General features: G+C 47.5%; 1 protein-coding gene across 5 annotated transcripts in view; it reads left to right on the top strand.

Moving 5' to 3' along the window:
* Nucleotides 1-21,208, top strand: part of FRMPD2 (FERM and PDZ domain containing 2) — a 101,298-nt gene that overhangs the window by 73,891 nt on the left and 6,199 nt on the right. For all 5 annotated transcript variants that reach the window (XM_070364614.1, XM_070364615.1, XM_070364612.1 and 2 more), the window contains 11 exons: nt 4-96; nt 763-870; nt 963-1,079; nt 3,878-4,083; nt 6,287-6,391; nt 7,445-7,538; nt 8,278-8,363; nt 10,194-10,341; nt 11,943-12,157; nt 14,518-14,616; nt 17,974-18,317. In XM_070364614.1, coding sequence (XP_070220715.1) covers nt 4-96; nt 763-870; nt 963-1,079; nt 3,878-4,083; nt 6,287-6,391; nt 7,445-7,538; nt 8,278-8,363; nt 10,194-10,341; nt 11,943-12,157; nt 14,518-14,616; nt 17,974-18,317 — 1,615 coding nt within the window. The remainder of the gene's footprint in view (nt 1-3; nt 97-762; nt 871-962; nt 1,080-3,877; nt 4,084-6,286; nt 6,392-7,444; nt 7,539-8,277; nt 8,364-10,193; nt 10,342-11,942; nt 12,158-14,517; nt 14,617-17,973; nt 18,318-21,208) is intronic.

The following is a 21,208-nucleotide window of genomic DNA, read 5'->3' as shown; positions in this document are numbered from 1 at the left end:
TAGGATCACGAAATAACAGGAGAAGGAGCTTTATAGCTGAACCAGATGGAGAAATTGTGCATGTGACTCTGAGCCGGGACCCACACCGTGGTTTTGGTAAGAGGGCCCCCGGTAGAGGAGTCCCAGTCTCTCTCTCTCTGGGCAGAAAGGAAGTGTGTACCATCTTCCCTTTAGACTTTCCTACTCCCTTTTCCTGCCTGTCCTCTTCCAATTTGCCTTTTTTCAGTGATCACTTCTTTTTCTTCCCTTTAAATATCCCTAATGAGTAATGGGACTTTGGGGACAAAAGTTTCTTTTTAGATCCTATAAGATTTCGGAGTGTGTATCTTGAAAATCTAAGAACAAGGTAGAAAAACAATTTTTCACCTAACACCATATCTTAGTATATTGAAATTCTTAGTGATGGAGAAGAATAGACAATATTTTTCACCTCTTACAATTTACCACATTTGAAGACCCCTAAGAACCTTATTATAACCTTATAAGAAATAAGGCACTGAGAGAAAGTACTTGATTAAATATCATCTTTTTCTTATCTCTGATTATGTACTGGAGCAAAATCCATGTACATTGATGGGCTTTAGCTGTGCTTCTGAAAGGGAGACCATCTACTTTTCTCCATGCGTCATGGCAGAGTAGAAAGAGTTGTTTGAAGATCAGAGGGCCTAGGTACAAATATCAGCTGCATAATCTCAAGTAAATAACCCAACCTCTCTGAGCTGCAAAATCATCATCATCTTCTTTAATATAATTGGACTACAGGTTTTGTGATTAATGAAGGGGAAGATGTAGGCAAAGTGGATCCTGGCATCTTTATATCTTCTATTATACCTGGGGGACCAGCTGAAAAAGCCAAAAAGATCAAACCAGGTATGTCTTTTTAAATTGCAAGAGATGCTGCTTTAAGGAATTGCTCTTTTTCATTTTCTTGATGGGATGATTGAGATGTCTAATTCTTCCAGGAGGGCAGATCCTAGCCCTGAATCGCATCAGTCTGGAGGGCTTCACATTCGATATGGCTGTTAGAATGATTCAGAATTCTCCTGACAACATAGAGTTAATCATTTCTCAGTCAAAAGGTATGTCTTCATCTGCTTTCAGAAGCTGGAGAGTCTTCTTTATTCTCAGGCGTGCATCTTTACCTTCTGGGACTGGGATTTTAAGTCATGGAGGTCTTGTTCATTACTTTCCCCGTGGTAATGGCTTTGGCACAAATCAATAAACTCCACAATTTCAGGGCCAGCACAGGCTCTACCGTTGCTTGTCCTGCTGAACGGGAGAAGCCTGCCTTGGTTCTTTATCAGATGCAGCCATTGCGTGTTTCGGTGCCAGTTTTCTTGCATGAGAAGGGAGGATCTGCTTTCTGTCACCCAAGTCCTTATTGAAAGTGGCTGCTGCGGGGTTTCTGCATAGCTGGGGGCATAGGTGTGGCAATCAAAAGGGAAGGAGATGGGGGTGGGGGCTACTCACATAACAAGCATTCTGTTCTTACTTCACCAAGGCTTAGCGTGTTACAGATCAATCGAGTAAAGGTTTGTTTTTCTCTTTTTAAGATGTTTTTATTCATCCTTTAGATAACTACACGACTATCTACTATCAAAAAATGATATTACTATGTTTATCTGGGGCAGATTTGGTGGGGGCTTGATGGAAGTGATGGGGCGTATTAACATCTCTTTCCCTCCCAGTCACCTAGGCCCTCCACTGCTTTTTGGTTGGATGATCCTGTTTGCCAGCAGACTGCCTGCAAAGCAAGGCTCGCGCTCGAGGAGCTTTGTATAATTCCCTCTCATGCACAGCAACGCTTCAAGCCACACCAGCCAGCAGTGCTGGGTCCTGAATGTTGTTGCCCCTTTGCTGTGCCCACCGAAAAATCTCTCTCATTCCTGCACGTGTGCACACCATCCCCAGATGGCTTTCCCGGGGCTGCAGCCCCCCCGGGCCCAGCAGCTACGGGGAGTGGGAGAGGCGGCAAAGCTGGGGCCGCAGACGTATGCCTTTCACCCTGTGTTTAGAGCTGACCCAGGAGCCTGCCCAGCCCTTCCAAAATACCAGCCGCAGCTCACCGCTGTATTGGCTTTTGTATATTGTCACTGTCCTTCCCACATTACTTTAGCTGTCCTTGGTTTCCCTCTACACGTTCCACAGGAGGGACAGAAAGGAGAAATCAAATCATCCTTTTCTTAAATCGAGAAACATAATGCAGGTGAGCTGGAGTCATTTGTGTCAAGGGTGCCAGCTAGGATTGGAGGGTGGCACCCCAAATCTGTGAGGCTCAAAATCACAGTCTCACATTAGAACTTTAGATGATAGAGCAGCCACAGTGCCTCTGAGTTACACGCACTCTCATCCTGGGGACCTGTCACCTGTGAGTAACTGCCTGGTCACAGCTGGAGATCCTCGACACAGCTGCCGCCTTTGGAGGAAGATGTTTTCACAGAGACTCCAGCTGGTCACTGTGGGCAGAGGCTTGATCGCCAGGAGTTTCTATGTGATTGAGGTGCTACTGGGGGAGGTGCTCTAGATTGGAGGTCAGGAACAAGACAGGTATCATTCTCTCAGGAGAAGTCATCACCATCTACAGTAAAATGAGTTTTAATTACCCGTAGAAGGTCTCCTAGCTTGTATTTCCATTAGGCAGGACATACGTTGCACAGCTTGACATTTTAATACAATTGTAAGTCCTGTCCTCATCTCTTGTCGAGGGTACGGGAGAAAATGAACCGATGCTGCCAACGTTGCCAGAGGACAATGGCAGCAGAATCTGAATAAAATGGCCAGAAATAAGGCATTACCGAATGGTGGCTCCACCACTCTCTACCGAATACCTTTAGGATTGAACAACTTCTAATCTAATTCATTAAATTAAGTTCATTCACTGGATTTGGGCACCTTCTTGGGTGGTAATGAGTCTGTATCAAAAGTCGTAAACTTACTTATGTGTCTATATATCCAGATTTAAAGAAAATCTAACTGTGTTCCTTTCTCGTATATACGGGGATCTAGTTGAATCACTGATACTAACGCATGAATAGTAAATACACATATCCAGGCTCTTGGTACCAAGTACTAAGCTGTAATCTCTCTCTCCCCCTCTCTCTCCATATATAAACATCTTTCTCTGTATGTAATCTCTAAGCCTCACCAACCCTGTGAAGTGCTTGATATTATTTCTATTTTAGATAGAAGGAAGTCAAGGTCCAGAAATGGGAATCACCTTGCCCAGGGTTTTGCCTATTGGTTCTTCAGGTTCTTTCCTCTGCTGTATGTCAGCTCACGGGTAAGACATGGGGTAAAAGGCAATCAGTGGCCCAGTCTTCACCAGAAAGGAGTCCACCATCAGTTAGTGCAAAGCTGCTCCCAGTGACTGGACACTTTGGTCTTTGAATCATAGGGTGATTACAGGTGCAATCAGCAGGGACCCTGGAAGAGGCCAGCTTTAAGAGTGCATGCTGGTTATGGGGTCTTGGGCAAGATTTAATCCTTTTCACTTTGCTTTTTTATGTTTGAGCTGGGGTCACACCTTCCTGGCGGGCATGTAAAACAGATGGAAAGATACATATGTATGTGTGTGTTTGGTGCTCATCCCATGACAAGAGCTTAGTTAGGGGGAACTGCCATTATAGCTGTCTGTTGCTCCTGCGTTTTCATAATTGGGTCACACGAGCTCTATCTAAGCTTCTAGAGCACATCCAGAATCCTCCCTTCCTCTACTCTGAATGCATCATGTTTTGTGAGGTGCTAAACTCACCCGGCTCCCAGCTGCTATGAAAGACCTCTCCATCACTGGAGGAAAACACGGTGCCCCACATAGAAATGCCACCGAGACACCAGCCTTTTTCCAGGCTGTCAATTTCCTCTTGGCTTGTTTTTCTAGGTGTTTGTGGCAATACCTCAAGCGAGGAGAAGAACAGCACAGCCAATTCAGGGGTATGCTCTACAGACAGCCTGAGCAATGGGCACCAGGGAAGTCTTTCATCACACACACAAGACCGGGAGAGAAATATCGAAGAACTGGAAATGGCTCAGACTCAGAGCGTAATGCCCGGGTTGAGCCCTCAGCTGTCTGCTCTGCCGTTAAAGGTAATCATCCTCTTGCTTCACTCTAGAGCCCGGAGTAAAGAGAACAGGCTGTGGAGCCCAGCAGCCTTGGCTCAAAAGTTCTTTGTTCTCTATTTGCCACGTCAGGCGGATAGAGGTTACTTAACTTCTCTGACCCTCAGTTTTCTCATCTTCAAAATGGAAATAAATGCTCACAGTACATGGTTATTGAGAAAAATGTAAAAGGCAAAAGGGAAAACTTCGCGTGCAGTGCCGGGGCCCAGTGTTCGAGGTTTCAGTGGCCCCGGCCACTAATTAAAACGGCGGCTGGTAATGACTGGCTGCTGCTGCGGCCAATGCAGGGACAATCAGACCTCTCGCATTGTTGGCCTCTAGTTGGCCCTCAGGCTGCAACTCATTGGCTTTGCTCTTGACAGCACACCAAGGAGGAAGAAGAGAAAGGCTGGCTTCGGGGTGCAGAGAACTGTCTGCCTTAGATCCTGGGCCACCACCCTCCAGCTGTGTTTCACTGATGGAAAGGGCTCCTTGCCCCACAGATCTCTTTCCCTTTTGCTCTGGGCCCCATGGAGCGCTGTCAGCTGTGTGTCTTCTGGCTCACTCCGCCTCAAAGCCCTGCGTCCAGAATGAACCTCTGTTCTCCTTTATCTCACCGTGACCCCAGTTTTGTGGATTTTCCACATCGAGCAATTCTGTCACTAATGGGCTGGAATTAGCACCAGATCCCACAGGTGAAGGACTAGGTCCTTGAAACGGCTCCACTTCAGACCACAGTCGAGTCGTTGGTCCCAGGTTACCCACACTCCTGTCCGACGCGGCTGCAAACTGGAGTTCTCTGTAACCACCTCCTTGGGTTTGTTAATTTCCTAGAACAACTCACAGAACCCAGGAAAAGAGTTTCATTCAGAAACGGTTCAGTTTCAAATGGAAATCAGCCATTGCTGATTTCTGTAAAGGATGTTTTTAATGGAAACAGGCACATGAAGAGATGCACAGGATGGAGTCTAGAAGGGTCCTGAGAGCGCGATCTTCTCCCTCTGGAGTGTGGGTGTGCCATACTTCCTGCGTAGATGCGTTTATCAACACAGCAGCTATGAATCCCATACTTTTAAAATATTTATGGAGGCTTCAGCACACAGACATGATGGATCTTTAGCTCAACCTCCAGCTCCTCTTGCCTCCCCAGAGCATGGGGAGTTGGGTGGAGTGGAAAGTTCCAAGCTTCTAATCATGGTTTGATTTTCTGGTCACCAGTCCCCATCCTGAAACTGTACAGGAAGTCAGAGTCCACTCTTTAGAACCAAAGACATTCTCCTCACCCAGAAAATTCCAAGGGATTTGAGAGTTCTGTGTCAGGAACTAAAGTCAAAGACCAAATATTAGTATCAAGATTTTTTTTTTTAGCTTACTTCAGCCTATTTATTTTCTATGTGCTAATTGTATTTTCTGACAAGGCAGACCAAGAAGAAGCTAGGTCAAGGAGGCAGATAGGACAAAAGGCTGGGAGTATGTGGCCCCATCTTGGCACAGCTCATTGGAAGATCCTTCCCCATTAGAAGTGTTCGATATGGGCATGCGTGTCTCATCACTGCCACCTCCCCAACTTTTACAGTACCTGGCATATAGTGGGTGCTCAATTAAGGTTATGATTGGAAGGATGACTTAACATATCATGTGTCACAGCACTGAGCAGAATGCCTGGGATGAGGTCGATGATTTTCTCTTCTGTCCTTCCCTCATGCATTCACTCACTGTAGAGTAGAGACCCATGCAGCTACTCTCGCTAGACATGGCTGAAGATCCTCCCGAGGTTTTCTTCTGCTGGGGCAGCTACTATGTGTCTGGTATCCAGCATGCCCTCACTTGAATGGTGTCGTGTGTAGGAAGTGTCTGAATGACTTCAGTTCTCATAACAATATTTGCATCTCAAGTAGAAACAGAAGGGAATCGATTGAGTCCTTGTTAGGCGTCAGGCATCATTCATACTCACTGTTAGAAGGAGATCGCTCATTCCAGTCCTGTGGATTGGGAAACAAGGCTGGAGTGACCAGGAGACAAGTCCTGGAATACAAGGAATCCTCTGTTGGCCCAACCCTGAAACTTATGATTATTTTAGTGTGCAATTTTTTTTCTCTATCTCCTGAGAGTGAGGGAGAGGTAAGAGATGCCATCTGCTCAGGCAGGGCCCGTGCCTTCACACCTTCTCTCCTTCTGTTTGTTTGTGCAGGGTGCTGGTTCTTCCTGTCCTCCATCACCTTCAGAAACCAATGCCAGCGAAATTTACTTTGTGGAGCTGGTTAAAGAAGATGGGACACTTGGATTCAGCGTGACTGTAAGAATTTCTAAGAGTTTGAAAAGTAAATAGTTGAAAGATGTTCATCTGGAGCCTTGGTGGGCATTACACTCATATGCCAGTCTCTAATAACCCAGTGCCCATTGGGTACAAGCAGCACGCCAGAAGTGATGAACCAAGGAAATCTGTGGGGGCCTCAGTGAGGAATGGGAGTTGTAGGTGAAACTGGAGGACTAATGACAAGCTTGGGATGAGCAGACACTCCAAGGAGCATGGTTGGAATTAAGGTTACACTGGACAATAAGGAGAGGGTGGCAGGGTGGGGATTCAGGGACACAAGCCAAAGATGGGTGGGGTTGTCTCCAGTCATCCACAGCAGGGACACAGCGGGGCCTCAAGCTCCCATGTCCAAGGCCAGGACAAAGTCAGGTTGGCAAGACTTCTATTCAGCATGGACACTGCATTTGATTCTGGAGCTCCATCTGGCGGACCCTGGAGGAGTGAGGATAAAAATTGTACATAGATGATATAACCCCACTGAATCTTTATACGTGTGTACATACATGCATGGAAAAACTAGAAGAAAAAGGGTTAGGTCTTTGTCTAGTGATGGTATGGACCTTAGTGATCTATTGTTAAGTTAAAAAAACAGTAAACTGCAGAACGCTGTGTAGTTGAATTCTACCTTTGCATACACAGATCAACACATGAGTGTGTGGGACAGGCCAGGCACCAGCCTTTTGGATCATAGCTGTATCCACCTTTGCTGGTCTCTGCTTATGGAGACACAAAGTGGAGCATTGATATGATTCATTTCTGAGCATCTGCCATGGGCCAGTGCTGGGCTGGACACAGCACAACTCTCTTATCCAGCTCATATTGTTATACTTCTTATGAGCATCTCACCTTCCTGCTCAGGGGATAATATAGCCTAAACGAACAAGTGAATATATAAGATGGTGTCACATAAATAGGACGTGATAGGTAGAGTTGCACTGCAGATGGGGGTTCTCTGAGTCAGGGAGGTTGGGGAAGCCCCTTTAGGAGGGGAGCAAATGGCTGGTGAGTTTTTTTTTTTATTGTATTTTCCAGGGAGGAATTAACACAAGTGTGTTCTGTGGAGGTATTTACGTGAAATCCATCGTTCCTGGAGGGCCAGCTGCCAAAGAAGGGCGGATCCTGCAGGGTGAGGGATGGGCTCTGCATTCTGTGGTGTGAGGATCCCTGGCCTGGGGGTTGCAGCCTGCAAGGCTTGCCCAACTCTCACTCTTTCTCCTGTACAAATGATTGTCTCTCTAGCTCTCAGCCTCTTCACCTGGAAAAGCCCACCTACCTGACACGTAACATGGGGCTCAAAATACTTGGGAAACAGGTGATTTAAAAATATGAGATTTTAAAATAAGCTTGTGGCCATTTGGCTTTCATGGGAGTAGTGCTCCAGCAAGCCTCCTATCTGCCCTTCCTCAAGCCCATTGCTCTGAAGGAAGGGGGAGAGTTTTCACTGCTCTCCAAAATGGCCAGAATGGAGCTAAAAAATGCACTGAGATCTTACCTACATACATTTCCACTAGAATTTCAGTGTCCCTGGCATCAACTGGGTCTCCCTGACCTTTTTTTGAAATAAAAAATGTCCTGGAGATATGAATGTTACTTGTAAGAGACTTGCAAAAACTTTCAAAAATAGTCTCATGGGAAGTTGAGAAAAGGACAAGGCCGTGCTTGTTAATTGGCTTAACTACGCTGAGCCAATGACAGAAGTTTCTGGACCACTGAGTGTGGAGGTGTTCATAGGGGCCAGTACTCAGGCCTAGTCGGGGCTCCTCCCAGCTTCCTCCTTGAGGCTGCATGGAGAGGTGCTGGGCAGGGTCTCCCAAGTCCTTCCTGCAGCTTGAGGAGCTCGGGGACATGACATCTTCCCCTCCCAGGTGACCGGCTCTTGCAGGTGGATGGAGTGAGTCTGTGCGGCCTCACCCACAAGCAGGCCGTGCAGTGCCTCAAGGGCTCTGGACAGGTGAGTGCAACATTACTGGTTACTGGGGAGCTTCCCATCCCTCCAGAGATTTCCTGGCAACATTGGAAGCTGCAGTTGCCTCTGGGTGCGAGAGGGGTAGGCAGGAAACAAATGCGACTTTCTTTTCTGTTTGCTTTTTTTTCCTTTCACATCTACCTTTTAGCTGCACTTTTCCCTGGAGGTGTCAAAGTCAGGAGGGAAGCAGGCAGATGTTCCCAGGCAGGGAAGCTCACCTCCCACAGAGAGCCCTGAAAATCTTACTGTCACTTGCCTAGAGTCTGGAATCAGACAGTTGGACTGAGCTGATGAAGTGAAGGGGTTTCTCCTGCCTGGCTCCGGCCATCCTCTCATACCCTCAGTTCCAGCCGTAGCTGGCCAATGCCTCCATCTGCTCTCAGGGCCTCTCAGCACTGGTCTTGGCATGCACTGACACCCCAGCACACCCCAAGTTCGTGACAGTCCCATCATCTTTTGTAATTATAGGACACACTGTCCTGGGGGTCCTTTAACAACAATGACGTAGAAATCAGGATGCACAGAGCATTAACTTCAAAGTTCTCTTTCTGTGCAGTATCCAGGCAGCATCTGGATGTTGTTGTTCTCTGTCCCATCCTCCACCTGGGAGTGGGAGGTTCTGCTTGCCACAGTGTCCTAAGCCAGAGAGCTGGGGTCTCCCTCTTGGCAACTGAGCAATTGGCAGAAATGCAGAGAACCCCTAGGACCCCCTCTGGCAAATAGAGGCAAGGAAGGGCCTCCTTTTGCTTCCTTGCCCAAAGCATTCTTCTAGTTTGTGGTGAGATTTACTTGTCTTGGTGACCGTGGTTGACATATCTTGAAAACAGAGTCATCATTTATTAGTATTCTGTATTCTTTGGAACTTTGCTAATGGGCGTGCTCAGAGAATGTATTTGGCCAACCTACTAGCGGTGATGACAGGTAGCAACTGTCACTCTGGGGTCACAGGCTTGGTGCTGAATGACCATTGCTGCAGGAGGATGTTGGCAGGGTTGGGTTCCCTGAGTGGAAGCTTAGAATCAAGAGCTTCCAGGTGATAGGGTCATGCTCTGGGTAATGGGAGCATATGGTGTGGGGGAGGAGGGTGGGAAACTGAACCAGAAATAAAGGGGGAGGCTGGATGGACTTAAGCCACCTGGGATACTGTCCCGAGGGGTTGAATTTTAGGTGATGGAAAACACTGGAGACTTTTAATCAAGAGTGTTGCACGTTCAACTCTGTCTTATTTTAATCCACCAATAACCTTGAGGGGAATGGACTGAAGGAAGAGGAGATAGGGTCCAGGACGTCAAGTGAGAGGGCACTTGCTCCAGTTCAGCTGGCCATTGGCAAGGGAGAAGGGAATGGAGAAGGGAACATTGTGGGGGATGTTTCTGGTGGAGAACATGCAAGCCTTGGAAGCCAGATGTGTATTTGGAAGGTGGAAGGAAGAGAGTTGGGCTACTGCAAGAGTGGCCCCTGGGAGGTTAGCTGAGGGACAGGTCTGGGTTCTGAGAGAGCAAAGGCAAGAATAGAAGTGTTTTAGGCAGAATGAGGAGTGGGCAGGGAGGGTGAGCGAGACAAAGAAGATGATTTGGACTTGAATATACTGAAATGGAAGTACATGCATTACTTCCAGGATCATTTGTCCAATAGACAGTTGGAAATGTGGCTCTGGACCCCAACAAATAGGCTAGATTGGAGATTTGGATTTGAGATTCAAATGAGGCAGCTACTAGAAGTATCAAAAAAATTATGAAGCATTTGCAGTGTGGAGGGAGAGCCTCCTGGTTTCCATATGAGGTGTAAATTGAGTTCATCCACCCACACTTCTAGGTTGCAAGACTGGTCTTAGAGAGAAGAGGCCCCAGGATTGCACAGCAGTGTCCTTCTGCTAATGACAGGATGGGAGAGGAGTGCACGGCTGTTTCCTTGGCAACAGTCTTGCCTGGAAGGCCCGCAAGCAGTGTCTCGGCGACAGATGGTGAGAGGAGAGAGAGTTGAGTGTTACTATTGTCCTGTCATCCTGTGCTGCTTTTGAATTGTCATCTCCAAAGGGAAAGCAGGAAGGCTTCATCTGGGTTCTCAAAAGATAATGAGCAGTGGTGGTTATAATGGGGCCGACTTTCTGATGTGATGGAAGGCAATCTAATGAAATATTTCTAGGGAAAAAAATGCAGTGTCCAAAATATGATGACCAGGTATAATTCTGCCCCAAAGCCTTCTGAGGTTTTCGGATCAGCTGCTGGAATGCTTGTGTATAAGTGTTTGGGGTTGAAATTGAAATGAAAGGGTCATGCCTTTTCTGACCAAATGTCCATATTTCAGCCAAGATTTTTGTGGCAAAATCTGAGGAATGCTGAGGTGGGTGAGGAGAGGAAGGTGCTAAGAAACCTAGCCTAGTTATTAGCATTTAAAAAAGCGAACCCACGATCAGTTTACCGGGACGCTGTAGCACATCTTCTGATGGGTTGCCTTTCTGACTTTCCTATGGTTTTGTTTCCTGCTGGAATACACTTATTCCCTTAAAATATCATGATTTGGAGCTTCAACCCCTTTATGGAGATTTTTCTGAAGGCATAAGTCAGGTTGAATACACGTGGTGGAGGGAGAGGCGTGTGCGTAAAACAAGCCCGTTTGCTCTTTCATCATTCCTCAGCTCACTCCACGGAGGGCCTTTGAGAAACCGACTACAGAGTGAGCTACGGTGGTCAGATGATGATGCTGCTGAAGTTGGTCATGTGACGCACCCGAACCTAATTGCTTCAGACACTTTCATTCTCGCCCCAAATCCGAGTTTATAAATTAGTGCTCTGTCCCTCTACTGGGGTGGTACAGGCAGGCCAGGGGAGGCCTAGAGACCTCTTTAGCTGCCAGACTATGAAAGTTCCTGAGTCTGTGTCCACCTTGGTGCCCAGAAGCAGTTGTTTTGTCTATGGTCAGTTCATAGGGCCAAACAAAATGGCAGCAAAAACGTTTTCATAGAGTTGGCATAATTATTGTCATGGTCTAGTTATTCCAGAAGTTTTTTTCAAGTACACTAAAAGATGACTGGGGTTCTAAAAGGGTAACAGGAATATATGAGATAAAAGTTCTACTAAATGATATGTGTCTATTGTAGATGGTTATACACTGTATCTTTACATATAACTTTGTTGGCTATCTATAATTACTCTGTCCAATATGATAGCCACTTGCCCATGTGGCTATTGAATACTTGAGGTGTGGCCAATCCAAATTGATAAAATACATACTCAGTTTTAAAGATTTAGTTCATAAGAAGAATGTAAAATACCTCATTAATAATTTTTTTCACATTGATTGCATGTTGAAAAGGTAATACGTTAGATATGTTGGGTTAAACTTTGAAATTACATATGTAGTTTGCATATGCAGCTCACATATTTCTACTGGATGACATTGACCTATAAAATGTATAACAGACTCTGTATAAAAGTGAACAAAGTGAAATCTTTTAACATAAAACAGAAATAATTCATCTACTTGACAATTTGCATTTTGAGGCTGGCAAATTTCATCTGTAATTTACTGAAGGATGGATCTCATTCACATCCCGTGATACAGGCCCCAAGTTTGAAGTCAAGCTAAAAAAGAATGCCAGTGGTTTGGGATTCAGTTTTGTGCAGATGGAGAGCGAGCACTGCGGCCACCTCAAGAGTGATCTCGTGATGATTAAGCGGCTCTTCCCTGGGCAGCCGGCAGAGGAGAACGGGGCCATGGCAGTTGGTGACCTTATCCTGGCTGTGAATGGAAGGTCCACGGAAGGCCTGGACTTCCAGGTGGGAGGACGTGAGGGATGCAGTCCTGTTTGTGGACTAAGGTTTGTGGGCTGAGGACGTTCCCTTCAGGGCCACCCACCCTCAGTGAGGAATACTGTGGGCTCCTGGAGATCACACCTGGAGTCTGAGCTTGAATCACATAAAGACAGAAACTGGCAGAACATCCTCATGTTAAAATTTTCATCTCAATTCTTAAGTATCTGACCTTGAGTAAACCTTGTTTCGAGTTAGGTTTGTAATGAAACTCGAGATAAAACTCTGACTTCTGTGCTAAAGGTCTCCTAACACTCACTCCCAGAAGTGGGCGTGAAGTTTCAGTGGGCCACGGTAGGTCCTTTTCTGCTCTCTTTCCCATTTCTCTATTAAATTTACAGCTTTGACATGTAGAGTTGTGTAGGTTGTTGTGTTTATGATAAAAAACGTAATAAAAAAGAAGGCAAAAAGTGGACACTAAAGGAGAAGAGGGCAGCAGAGGATGAGCTGGTCAGATGGCATCATTGACTCAATGGATATGAATCTGAGTGAACTCCAGGACATAGTGAAGGACAGAGAAGCCTGACGTGCTGCAGTCCATAGGGTCACAAACAGCTGGACACGACTTACTGACTGAACAACAACAACGATGTTTATGGCATAACATCTCAGTGAAATATTGTACGTATCAGTCAAGGTCCTGGCAGAAATTGGACCATATGAGAAAGCTTAATGAAGGTGTGGAGGTTGTTGGGAAACTCAAGGGAAAGCGTAGAGCCCTGGGGCTGAGAGCAGAGGATGCAGTTATCGACCCTCTCCCCCCGGTCCAGAGGGAGTGGGTAGAAGCAGTTACCGAAGTGCAGAAACTGAGTGAGCTGGGTGAAGTAGACTCGCTGACATGAGCTATGAAATTAGCTGAGAGATATCATGATTCCATGATAACCGCATGGGCAGGAAAGCCAACCTGGACATCCCCCTCTTCCTCACATCTGACCCCTTCTCACCCACTCGTTGGCTGAACCCAGCAGAAAGCTTCTCTGTAGCTCACGATGCAGGTCCACCTCCAGGGCACAGAGCAAGGGGCATGAAGGAGGGATGGGGAAGGGTGGAGAATCCTCGGAACAAGATTAGAGGGGGGATGTCTCCATCCGCCCTGCATCCTTCATCTGGTCCAGGAACTGTCCTCTGAGAACTGCTGCTGGGCCAGCAACTGTATGAGGAACTGGAGACACACAGACAGACAGTTTGTAGGGTCTCAGAGCTCATGGGGCTGGTGGGATAGACAAGAACAACACTCACTGCGGGAAATAAGTGAGAGAGAAAAGCCCCGCTCCACTGCTTGCACAAGGGAGCTGGGAAGGAGCCCCCTCTGTGGCAGTCCATTGTAGCTGGGGGCACTGAGTAGGATCCAGATCAGTGGTTCCCAGGTAGGGGTGAAATTGCCTCTTGGGACATTTGGTGAAGCTCAGAGACGCTTGTGGTTGTCACAGCTAATGGTGTCTAGTGGGTAGAGATCAGAGATGTTGCTCAACATCCTGCCATGCACAGGACAGCTCAGACAATGAGGTTATTCAGCCCAAAGTGCCAGTAGTGCTGAGATGTTGAGAAGCCCTGGTCTAGTTAGGTAAGAAGAGCTCCTCAGGCAACCCCACGCCTGGGGCTTTGAGAGGATGGCTTGGAGCAAGAGGTTCACTATGGTGGGAGCTACAGATGTGGGTACAGGGAGGAGAAAGTGGGAGAGAGACAGCAGGTAAGACCAGGTTCTGGGTGCTGTGCTTATGCTGAGGGGGAGGTGAGCCAGAGAGGGGGTTCGGCAGAAGAAGAACCTGATGATATCTGCGTTTTAAAACGATTGCACATTAGCAATGTGTAGGAAGGGAGGTGGTGAGGGTGGAGGAGCCAGGGAGCAGAGGGGAGGTCACTGCAGTGTCACAGGTGAGAAGTTCCGAGGGCCTGAGCTGAGCCTGGGCAGAAGCTTGGAGCTGAGGGTCAGGCTTTAGAGATTGGAGTGGTGGTGTTTCTGTGACCGATAGCTTCTGATATGAGCTGGGTAGAGAAGCAATGAACATTGAGATGGGAAGAGTCATTTGCTAGAATCACTCTTTCTCTCTGAAGAAGAGGCATCAGTATTGGCAGACACTGCTATGAAAAGGCCCTGAGCAGACCTTGGTCATTTAAAGCTCAGCATTGGCTCATCATTTTGTGGCCTTAGATCCATGCGTTTGGGGAAGTCAGGCCCACAGCCCTGCTCTCCAAAGTTCTCTGCAGCCAAGACACAGAACAAGGTAGGGAGAGGAGGGGCCAGAGAGATAGTGGGGAACACAGAGGAGGACACCCCCACAGCCAGGCCAGCCCCATAACTAACCATAGGTTTTGCTTTCTGGTAGGAGGTGCTCCATTTACTTCGAGGCGCCTCACAGGAAGTCACGCTCCTGCTTTGCCGACCCCCTCCAGGTGCGCTGCCTGAGATGGACCAGGGCTGGCAGGTAAGGGGTGCTGCCCTCTGCTCTCTCCACATGCATCATGTTCAGCCACCCCTTTCTTGTCTGGTGGGTCCTGAGAAGCTTGACTTTTGCCTTGAATAGGGTTCAATGCCGTCTTATTTCATTGGGGCAGGAATGTAGCTCACCACCCTAACCTCAGTGAGTCTGTGACAAGCTCATAAGGCCCTGTTTCTCCCTTCCTCTCCCTGATTCTGTCTGTCCCAATATTTAGGTCTTCCCGTAGTTGATTACATACTTAAATCTTAACTGAGAAACTTCTAGAGCTGGGTTCTCTGGCATCAGAGGCAGCCAGGCATCAGAGAGGGGAAACCAGGAACAAGGAGAGTGCATATAAAACCAGACAAAGGGGAGGTAAGAATTTCCATTCTGAAGAATGAAATGGAGGGGAAAATAGGAAGGATCTAAGTCCACCCTTCTAAAACATGGATTAGGCATGTATAGTCTGGTGCAGAGAAGACAGGCATTGGAATCTGGAAAATTCAGATTATTATGTTGATGCCTGTATTAGGTTCTTGGGAGAAATATAACAAATAGGATATGTGTGTGCATGTGTGGAGAGAGAGAGAGAGATTAAGCAACTGACTCAGGTAATTGTGGGGCTTCAGTTCAGTTCAGTCTCTCAGTCGTATCCGAGTCTTTGTGACCCCATGGACTGCAGCACACCAGGCTTCCCTGTCGTGGGGCTTGGCCAGTCTAAATTCTGTGGAATAGGCTGGCTGACTGGATATCTAGCAGAGAGTTGATGTCACAGTGTGACTCTTACGGCAGTCTGGAGGCAGGACTCATTTTTCTTAGGGCTCTCAGTCATTTTTCTCCTAAGGCCTTCAACTGACAGAATGAGGCTCTCTCACATTATAGAAGGTTATTTGTGTCACGCAAAGTCTACTGATTTATAGACAACTCTCTCATTTAAAAAATACCTTTACAGTAACATCTAGATTTGTATTTGAACAAATATCTGGGTAGTCTCCTGGAGAAGGAAATGGCGACCCATTCCAGTACTCTTGCCTGGAAAATCCCATGGATGGAGGAGCCTGGTAGGCTGCAGTCCATGGGGTCGCAAAGAGTCGGACACGACTGAGTGACTTCACTTTCACTTTCTACGGCCTAGCCGGGATGACACTTAGTGTTACCCAGCACATTGCCACCTGCTGAGCTTCCAGGACACAGACTCTGTGCCGGAGGTGGACGGGGACAGCTCTCGGGACACCCTTGTGAGGGTGAGAGAAGCAGGGCTGGGCGGAAGGGGAAGTAAATGAGCTTCAGCTGCAACAGGGGCTTCAGCTGGCCCCAGAGGGAACTCTGAAGCTGAGATGGCCCCTCAGAGCTGTCCTTAACTGGAACAGAAGAGCCTGTACTTTTGCTATCTGTACCAAACAGCACTGGGGTATGAGCTGCCCAAGGGAGGGGCCTAGCTTTGGCTGAGGCAGTTCCCTTAAGCTGAACACAATTCCTGGGGAGGGGCTCACTCACGGAGGAGGGTCTGCGTGGACACCTGGAATCATCTGTACCTGCTGTGTTTGCGGCAAGGACCTTGGGCACTTGCCTAACTTCTCTAGGTCTCATGATGCCTCATCTGAGACGTGCACAAGCCGTGTCCATGGCTTATCAGTCACAATCAGTCACTTTTCACTGAGGGTGACAGTTGGTAGAGACAGCACAGGGACTTGGTGACCCACGTATTCTTGATGCTTGGACTCTAAGAGGTCGTTTTATACCAACTTTGGTGAGACAAGAGCTATAGGAAGGAAAGCAGAGAGCTGCTAGTTTGGAAAGAAGGTAGATGACAGCACTTGTGTTAGGCAAGTGAACGGGGTGGGAGAGGGTCACATTTCACACACTCAGAGACCAGCAGGCCAAGGGGCTGGTACCCTGTGTCTTTGTTCAGATATCTGGTAAATGCCAGGGAAACAGTTGTCCTGTCCTGGAGAAGAGCTTCTACCAGAGAACCCAGAAGTGTCCAATGGAGAGGGTTTGAGGCGAGGAATGGTGGGCATGCTTCTTCTCTCCTCATACCTGAGGGCCACATGGAAGAAGAATTTTCATTCATTCGCTTGGTTCCAGAGCTCTGATTGAAGAACAAGAAAGGGAGACTTTGGTTTAGAACTAGAATAGTTACGAGAAGGAGGCAGCTCTGTAAACATCTGGAGTTGGTCATTTCAGGCAGGAGGAATAGCAAGTGCAAAGGCTCTGAGATAGGAATGACCTAGATTTTTGAAGGACACAAAGATAAGGATTGTGCCTGGACAGTAGTTAATGAAGGAAACTGTGGAGGGGGAGGAGTTGTAGAGGGGGTTGGGCTCCGCATCAGGTAGGGCTTGGAGGTTTTGGTAATGTGCTGATCCCATCCTTGCTGCCATGGGAAGGCACTGGGCTGGGGAGGTGGGAGGATGAAGGGTGAAGCGGAAATGTGGCCTCATCTGGTCCACACTTCGGAGAGGTCACTTAGGTTGCCGGGAGAGATGGAGTGGAGCAGGTAATCTGGCAGTGATTCACGTAACATATGGTGTCTTAGGCTCGGGCTGTAGCCAGATAGCTGTAAGAAGGACTGATTTAGGATACTCTGGGAGGTAGAGCCCATGGGATGATTTTTGGACGAGACATTGGTGTGAAGACCGGGAGTGGAGTTGGCTCAAGTAACTGAATGAATGAAGGTGGCGCCACTTACCGAGACAGGATGTGCTTGAGGGAGCACTTTAAGGTACGTGGAAAGAAGCAGCAGTTCTTGATAGCCTGCAAACAAATGTTTATAGAGCATTCAATGGGGATATCTGCTAGGGCTGGAAAATGTGAATTCGAAATTACCAGCAGATAATGCCACTGAGAGCTGTAAATTTGATGAGATCTTCTCGGGGAGGAATACCAAAAAAGTCAAGAAGAGGGCCGAGCGATGCGACACCCCAAAGAAATGAGATAACGCATGAGACTGAGAAGGAGCCTTGGAGGTGATTCGGATAAAGGTGGAGCTTAGGGTAAACTCAGTGTTTAAGTAGAGTAAACGAGTAAAGGACATTCTCAGGAAGGAGGAGGGTCCAGTTATGTTGAACATTGCTGAGAGGTAGAGATGAAGACAGAGAATTATCTTTTGGCTTCAGAAAGATGTAGGTAACTAGAGATCCTAATTAGTATCTTTCAGTTGAGGGATGGAGACCGAAGCCTGGTTCGAGTGGGTGCAAGGAAGGAGAGGTGGACACAGAAATAGCAAGACTAGGCTCTCATTTAAGAGCACGGAAAGGGGTGGATTGGCACCAAGTGCGGTACCCACGGGTACAAAGCAACACTTAGATTTGGCTCAATGTGCACCATGGATCCAATAATCCATAGTATTTCTTTCAATAGACACCTGTGCTCGCAGCAGACAAAGAATTCCCCAGGGCAGCATGCACTGACTTGGAGCAGAGCCCCAGCCTGGATCAGGGGGACAGCCGGAGGGACAGTGCCTCCCCAGACACAGGGGAGGGCCTGGGTCTCCGGCCAGAGTCTTTCCAACAAGCCACCCAAGAGGCACAATGGGACCAAGACACCGAGAGACCCTGGGCCACTTCCTTGACTGATCCTCGGGATTCCTTCCCTCATCTATGCAGACTTCACCAAGAAATGGAGGCACCAACATTGGCTACCTCTTTGGAGAAGGATTTGAGGCAAAACTGTGATTCAGTTTGTGATATCAGGAGACTTGGAAGGTAAGGCTCAGTCCATTTTCAGACATACTGTAAATTGTATGCATGTCATTGCTAGAAATTACAAGCAAACAATTAATAACATGGCTCAGATGCTTGCTGGGCCAGGAGGGTTCTGGGCATTGAGAGAGGAGGATGAAAGAAGAGAAACATGAAATCTGGAGCTGAGGTAATCACAACTTGTGAGATTTTGGGAACGCAAACCCCACCCAGTGGTCCTCCAGTATCCTTGGAGGCTACAGATGGCAGGCCTTGGGATTTCTTCCTCGCATACAAGCCTTTGTTCTGCGTCCCTCATGGCCTCCTGAAGCTTTGTGATAAGAAAGAGTTTCCGTTGTGTGCATCATCATTTCTATAGCTAATATGATGCTTTATAATCAACAGAAGCTTAAAAAAAACCCTACATCTTCAAAACCAGACTGAAACCTTCATTTAAAAAAAAGATCTCTTTATTTAATAGTATTTTTTGGCTGTGGTGCATCTTTGTTGCTGTTCGCAGGCTTTCTCTATTGCAGTGAGGCAGGGGCTACTCTTTCCTGCGGTGTGCAGAGCTTCTCATTGCAGTGGCTTCTCTTCATGCAGAGCACGGGCTCTGGACAGTTGGGTTTCAGTAGCTGCAGCACATGGGCTCAGTAGTAGCAGCTCACAGGATCCAGAGTGCTGGCTTCGAGTTTGGTGCCTGGGTGTGTTACTCTGAGGCATGTGGGATCTTCCCGTATCAGGGATCAAACCGGTGTCCCTTGCACCGCAAGACAGATTTTTAACACCGGACCACGAGGGAAGCCCTGTGATGTTCATTTTAATAGCCATTTGTTTTTAACTTAGTCTGCATTTTTGTGCTCATCCACCCCTGAGTGGGTGGATGAGTCCTTCTCAGTCCTGTTCTGATCGAAAACAAACTCTTTCATTCAGTTGGATGAGTATTTACTACACGTATCCAAGGTGCTTGGAAACCTGTCAGGAGCAAAGAGAGGGGCACGGATACGGAGAGAGGGTACGATTTGCTCCTAGGCATGTTGTTAGTTAGATGCACGGGCACAAAGCAGCCAAACAACGGGGAACAATGCTTCATGTTTGACATTGTATAAACCCACTGACACTAAATGGCTTTTAACTGTTGGCCTCCTAGAAGGCTGATACGGGCAAATCTACAGGGACTAGTAGGGACAGGAAGTGTAAAGCAGTGGGGTAATGCAGTTAGACAGGGCTCGATCTGTGACAGACAGAAGCCAGGCCTGTTTCCTAGGAGCATCCAGATAGGATTGTTTAAAAGTATACTGTGTTGTGCCAGGCAAACAACATTCAACTGTGTTAGCTTCTCCTCCAAGAGAGCCTTAGCTTGCACTTAGAGCACGCATAATTAGTGGCTGCCCCCTACAGAAGGAAAGCCATGGCACACGACCAGCAATCTCTGGACACAGTTCCCCCAGCTCCTGGGCAGCATCAGAATTAGGATTTCAAGGTGGGATTGTGGTTCTTTGTGGATCTTCCTTGAATGTCCACAGTTCAGTTCTGAAGCGACTGCCCCAGGTAACTAACTGCCTCTTTGCTTCTGGCATCCACGAGTGAAGTTTTCTTTCAGTGGTTTAGATCAAAATGATGACTGACTTCTTGATCATATAGCCTTGGTTTCAGCTCTACTACCTACTAGCGTGTCTGATGAATTGATTTCTCTGAGCTTGAGGCTTCTCAAATGTTAATGAAGACCTCGGTAACTCCAAAGTGTGCTGTGGCCTTCTAAAGAAATAACACATGCAGAGCGCTAGCCCAGAGCCTGGCACACAGCAAGAACTCAACACCAGTCAGTTTTCCTTCTCTTTCCTCAGCCATTTCCAGCTAAAGACAGATGCCAATCAATTGAAATTCCCAGCAAACTGCCAGATCTTACCATCTACCAGGTGGTTACTTTCCACAGTCAAGTGGCTGCCAGCACCCTTGCAAACCCAGAGTGTTCATGGAGAAGATGAAATTCTACTTTTCTCGCCCTGTTCTCTTCTTTTACCGCGCTGTACACATACTACTGCCACACAGGAGTAGGGCTCTGCAAAACAAGAAAGAAAGCAACACAGTATCTGACTTCCTGTGCCTCTTCTTGCCTCCCCTCTTTCCCCACATCCACAAACAAACCCCAGGTCAGAGCTCCAAGAGCAGTCGGGAGCCTGGGTGGAAGGGTGGATGGAAGGGCAGTGATTCTCCCTGAGGTAAGAATGTCACCAGAATGGCCAGAATGCCACCCTGGAGATCACCATCCCTTCTCCAGACACCCAGCAGCTTTGCCTCTTGCCCCTCAGGCTGATGGCTTCCCTGGATCTCTCTCCTGGTGGGGCCAGCAGCTAGAGCCCCAGATCCAATCTGGAGAGCATGGAGATCATTAGAAAGACTGGAGGAGCACAGTCGTGGGAGGTGAAGTGCAGGCAGCCAGGCGTGGCCCTGCTGCCACCTGCTTCTTGGCAGGGAAGGTGGCACAGGGAAGGTGGCACAGGTTGGCTACCGAGGGGGTTGGGGGAGGGGGACAGAGTGTGCCTGGGCACCAGGCTGGATTTCCTGCCCTTTGGTAAAGCTTCCATGATGTTCCCTCCCTATACTTACAAAGAAACACATTTTTCTACACAATTTGGTCGAGTAGCTTAAGGTTTTAAACCAAGTTCTTCAAGTGCTTAGGGATTTTAAAATATTTCCTTAAAGTGAATGTCCTTACAGAATATAGTCCCTTTTAAAGCACATGAGTGTGTGTATATTTACATGAAATGCACATTTACTTGAACCCTGTATCTCTCATGAGCAGAAAGGATGTCTCTTTGACAGCAAAACTCAGGTTGAGACAGCTACTCTGGCTCTACCGGAAGGAGGGCCACCTGTATGGGTGTTTGGGAGTTCTTGGCTATAGGGCGTTG

Source organism: Bos mutus, chromosome 28, assembly GCF_027580195.1.
Source record: "Bos mutus isolate GX-2022 chromosome 28, NWIPB_WYAK_1.1, whole genome shotgun sequence".
NCBI lineage: Eukaryota > Metazoa > Chordata > Mammalia > Artiodactyla > Bovidae > Bos > Bos mutus.
Note: the sequence above shows the minus strand (reverse complement) of the source record. Positions and strands in the feature narration are given on the sequence as shown.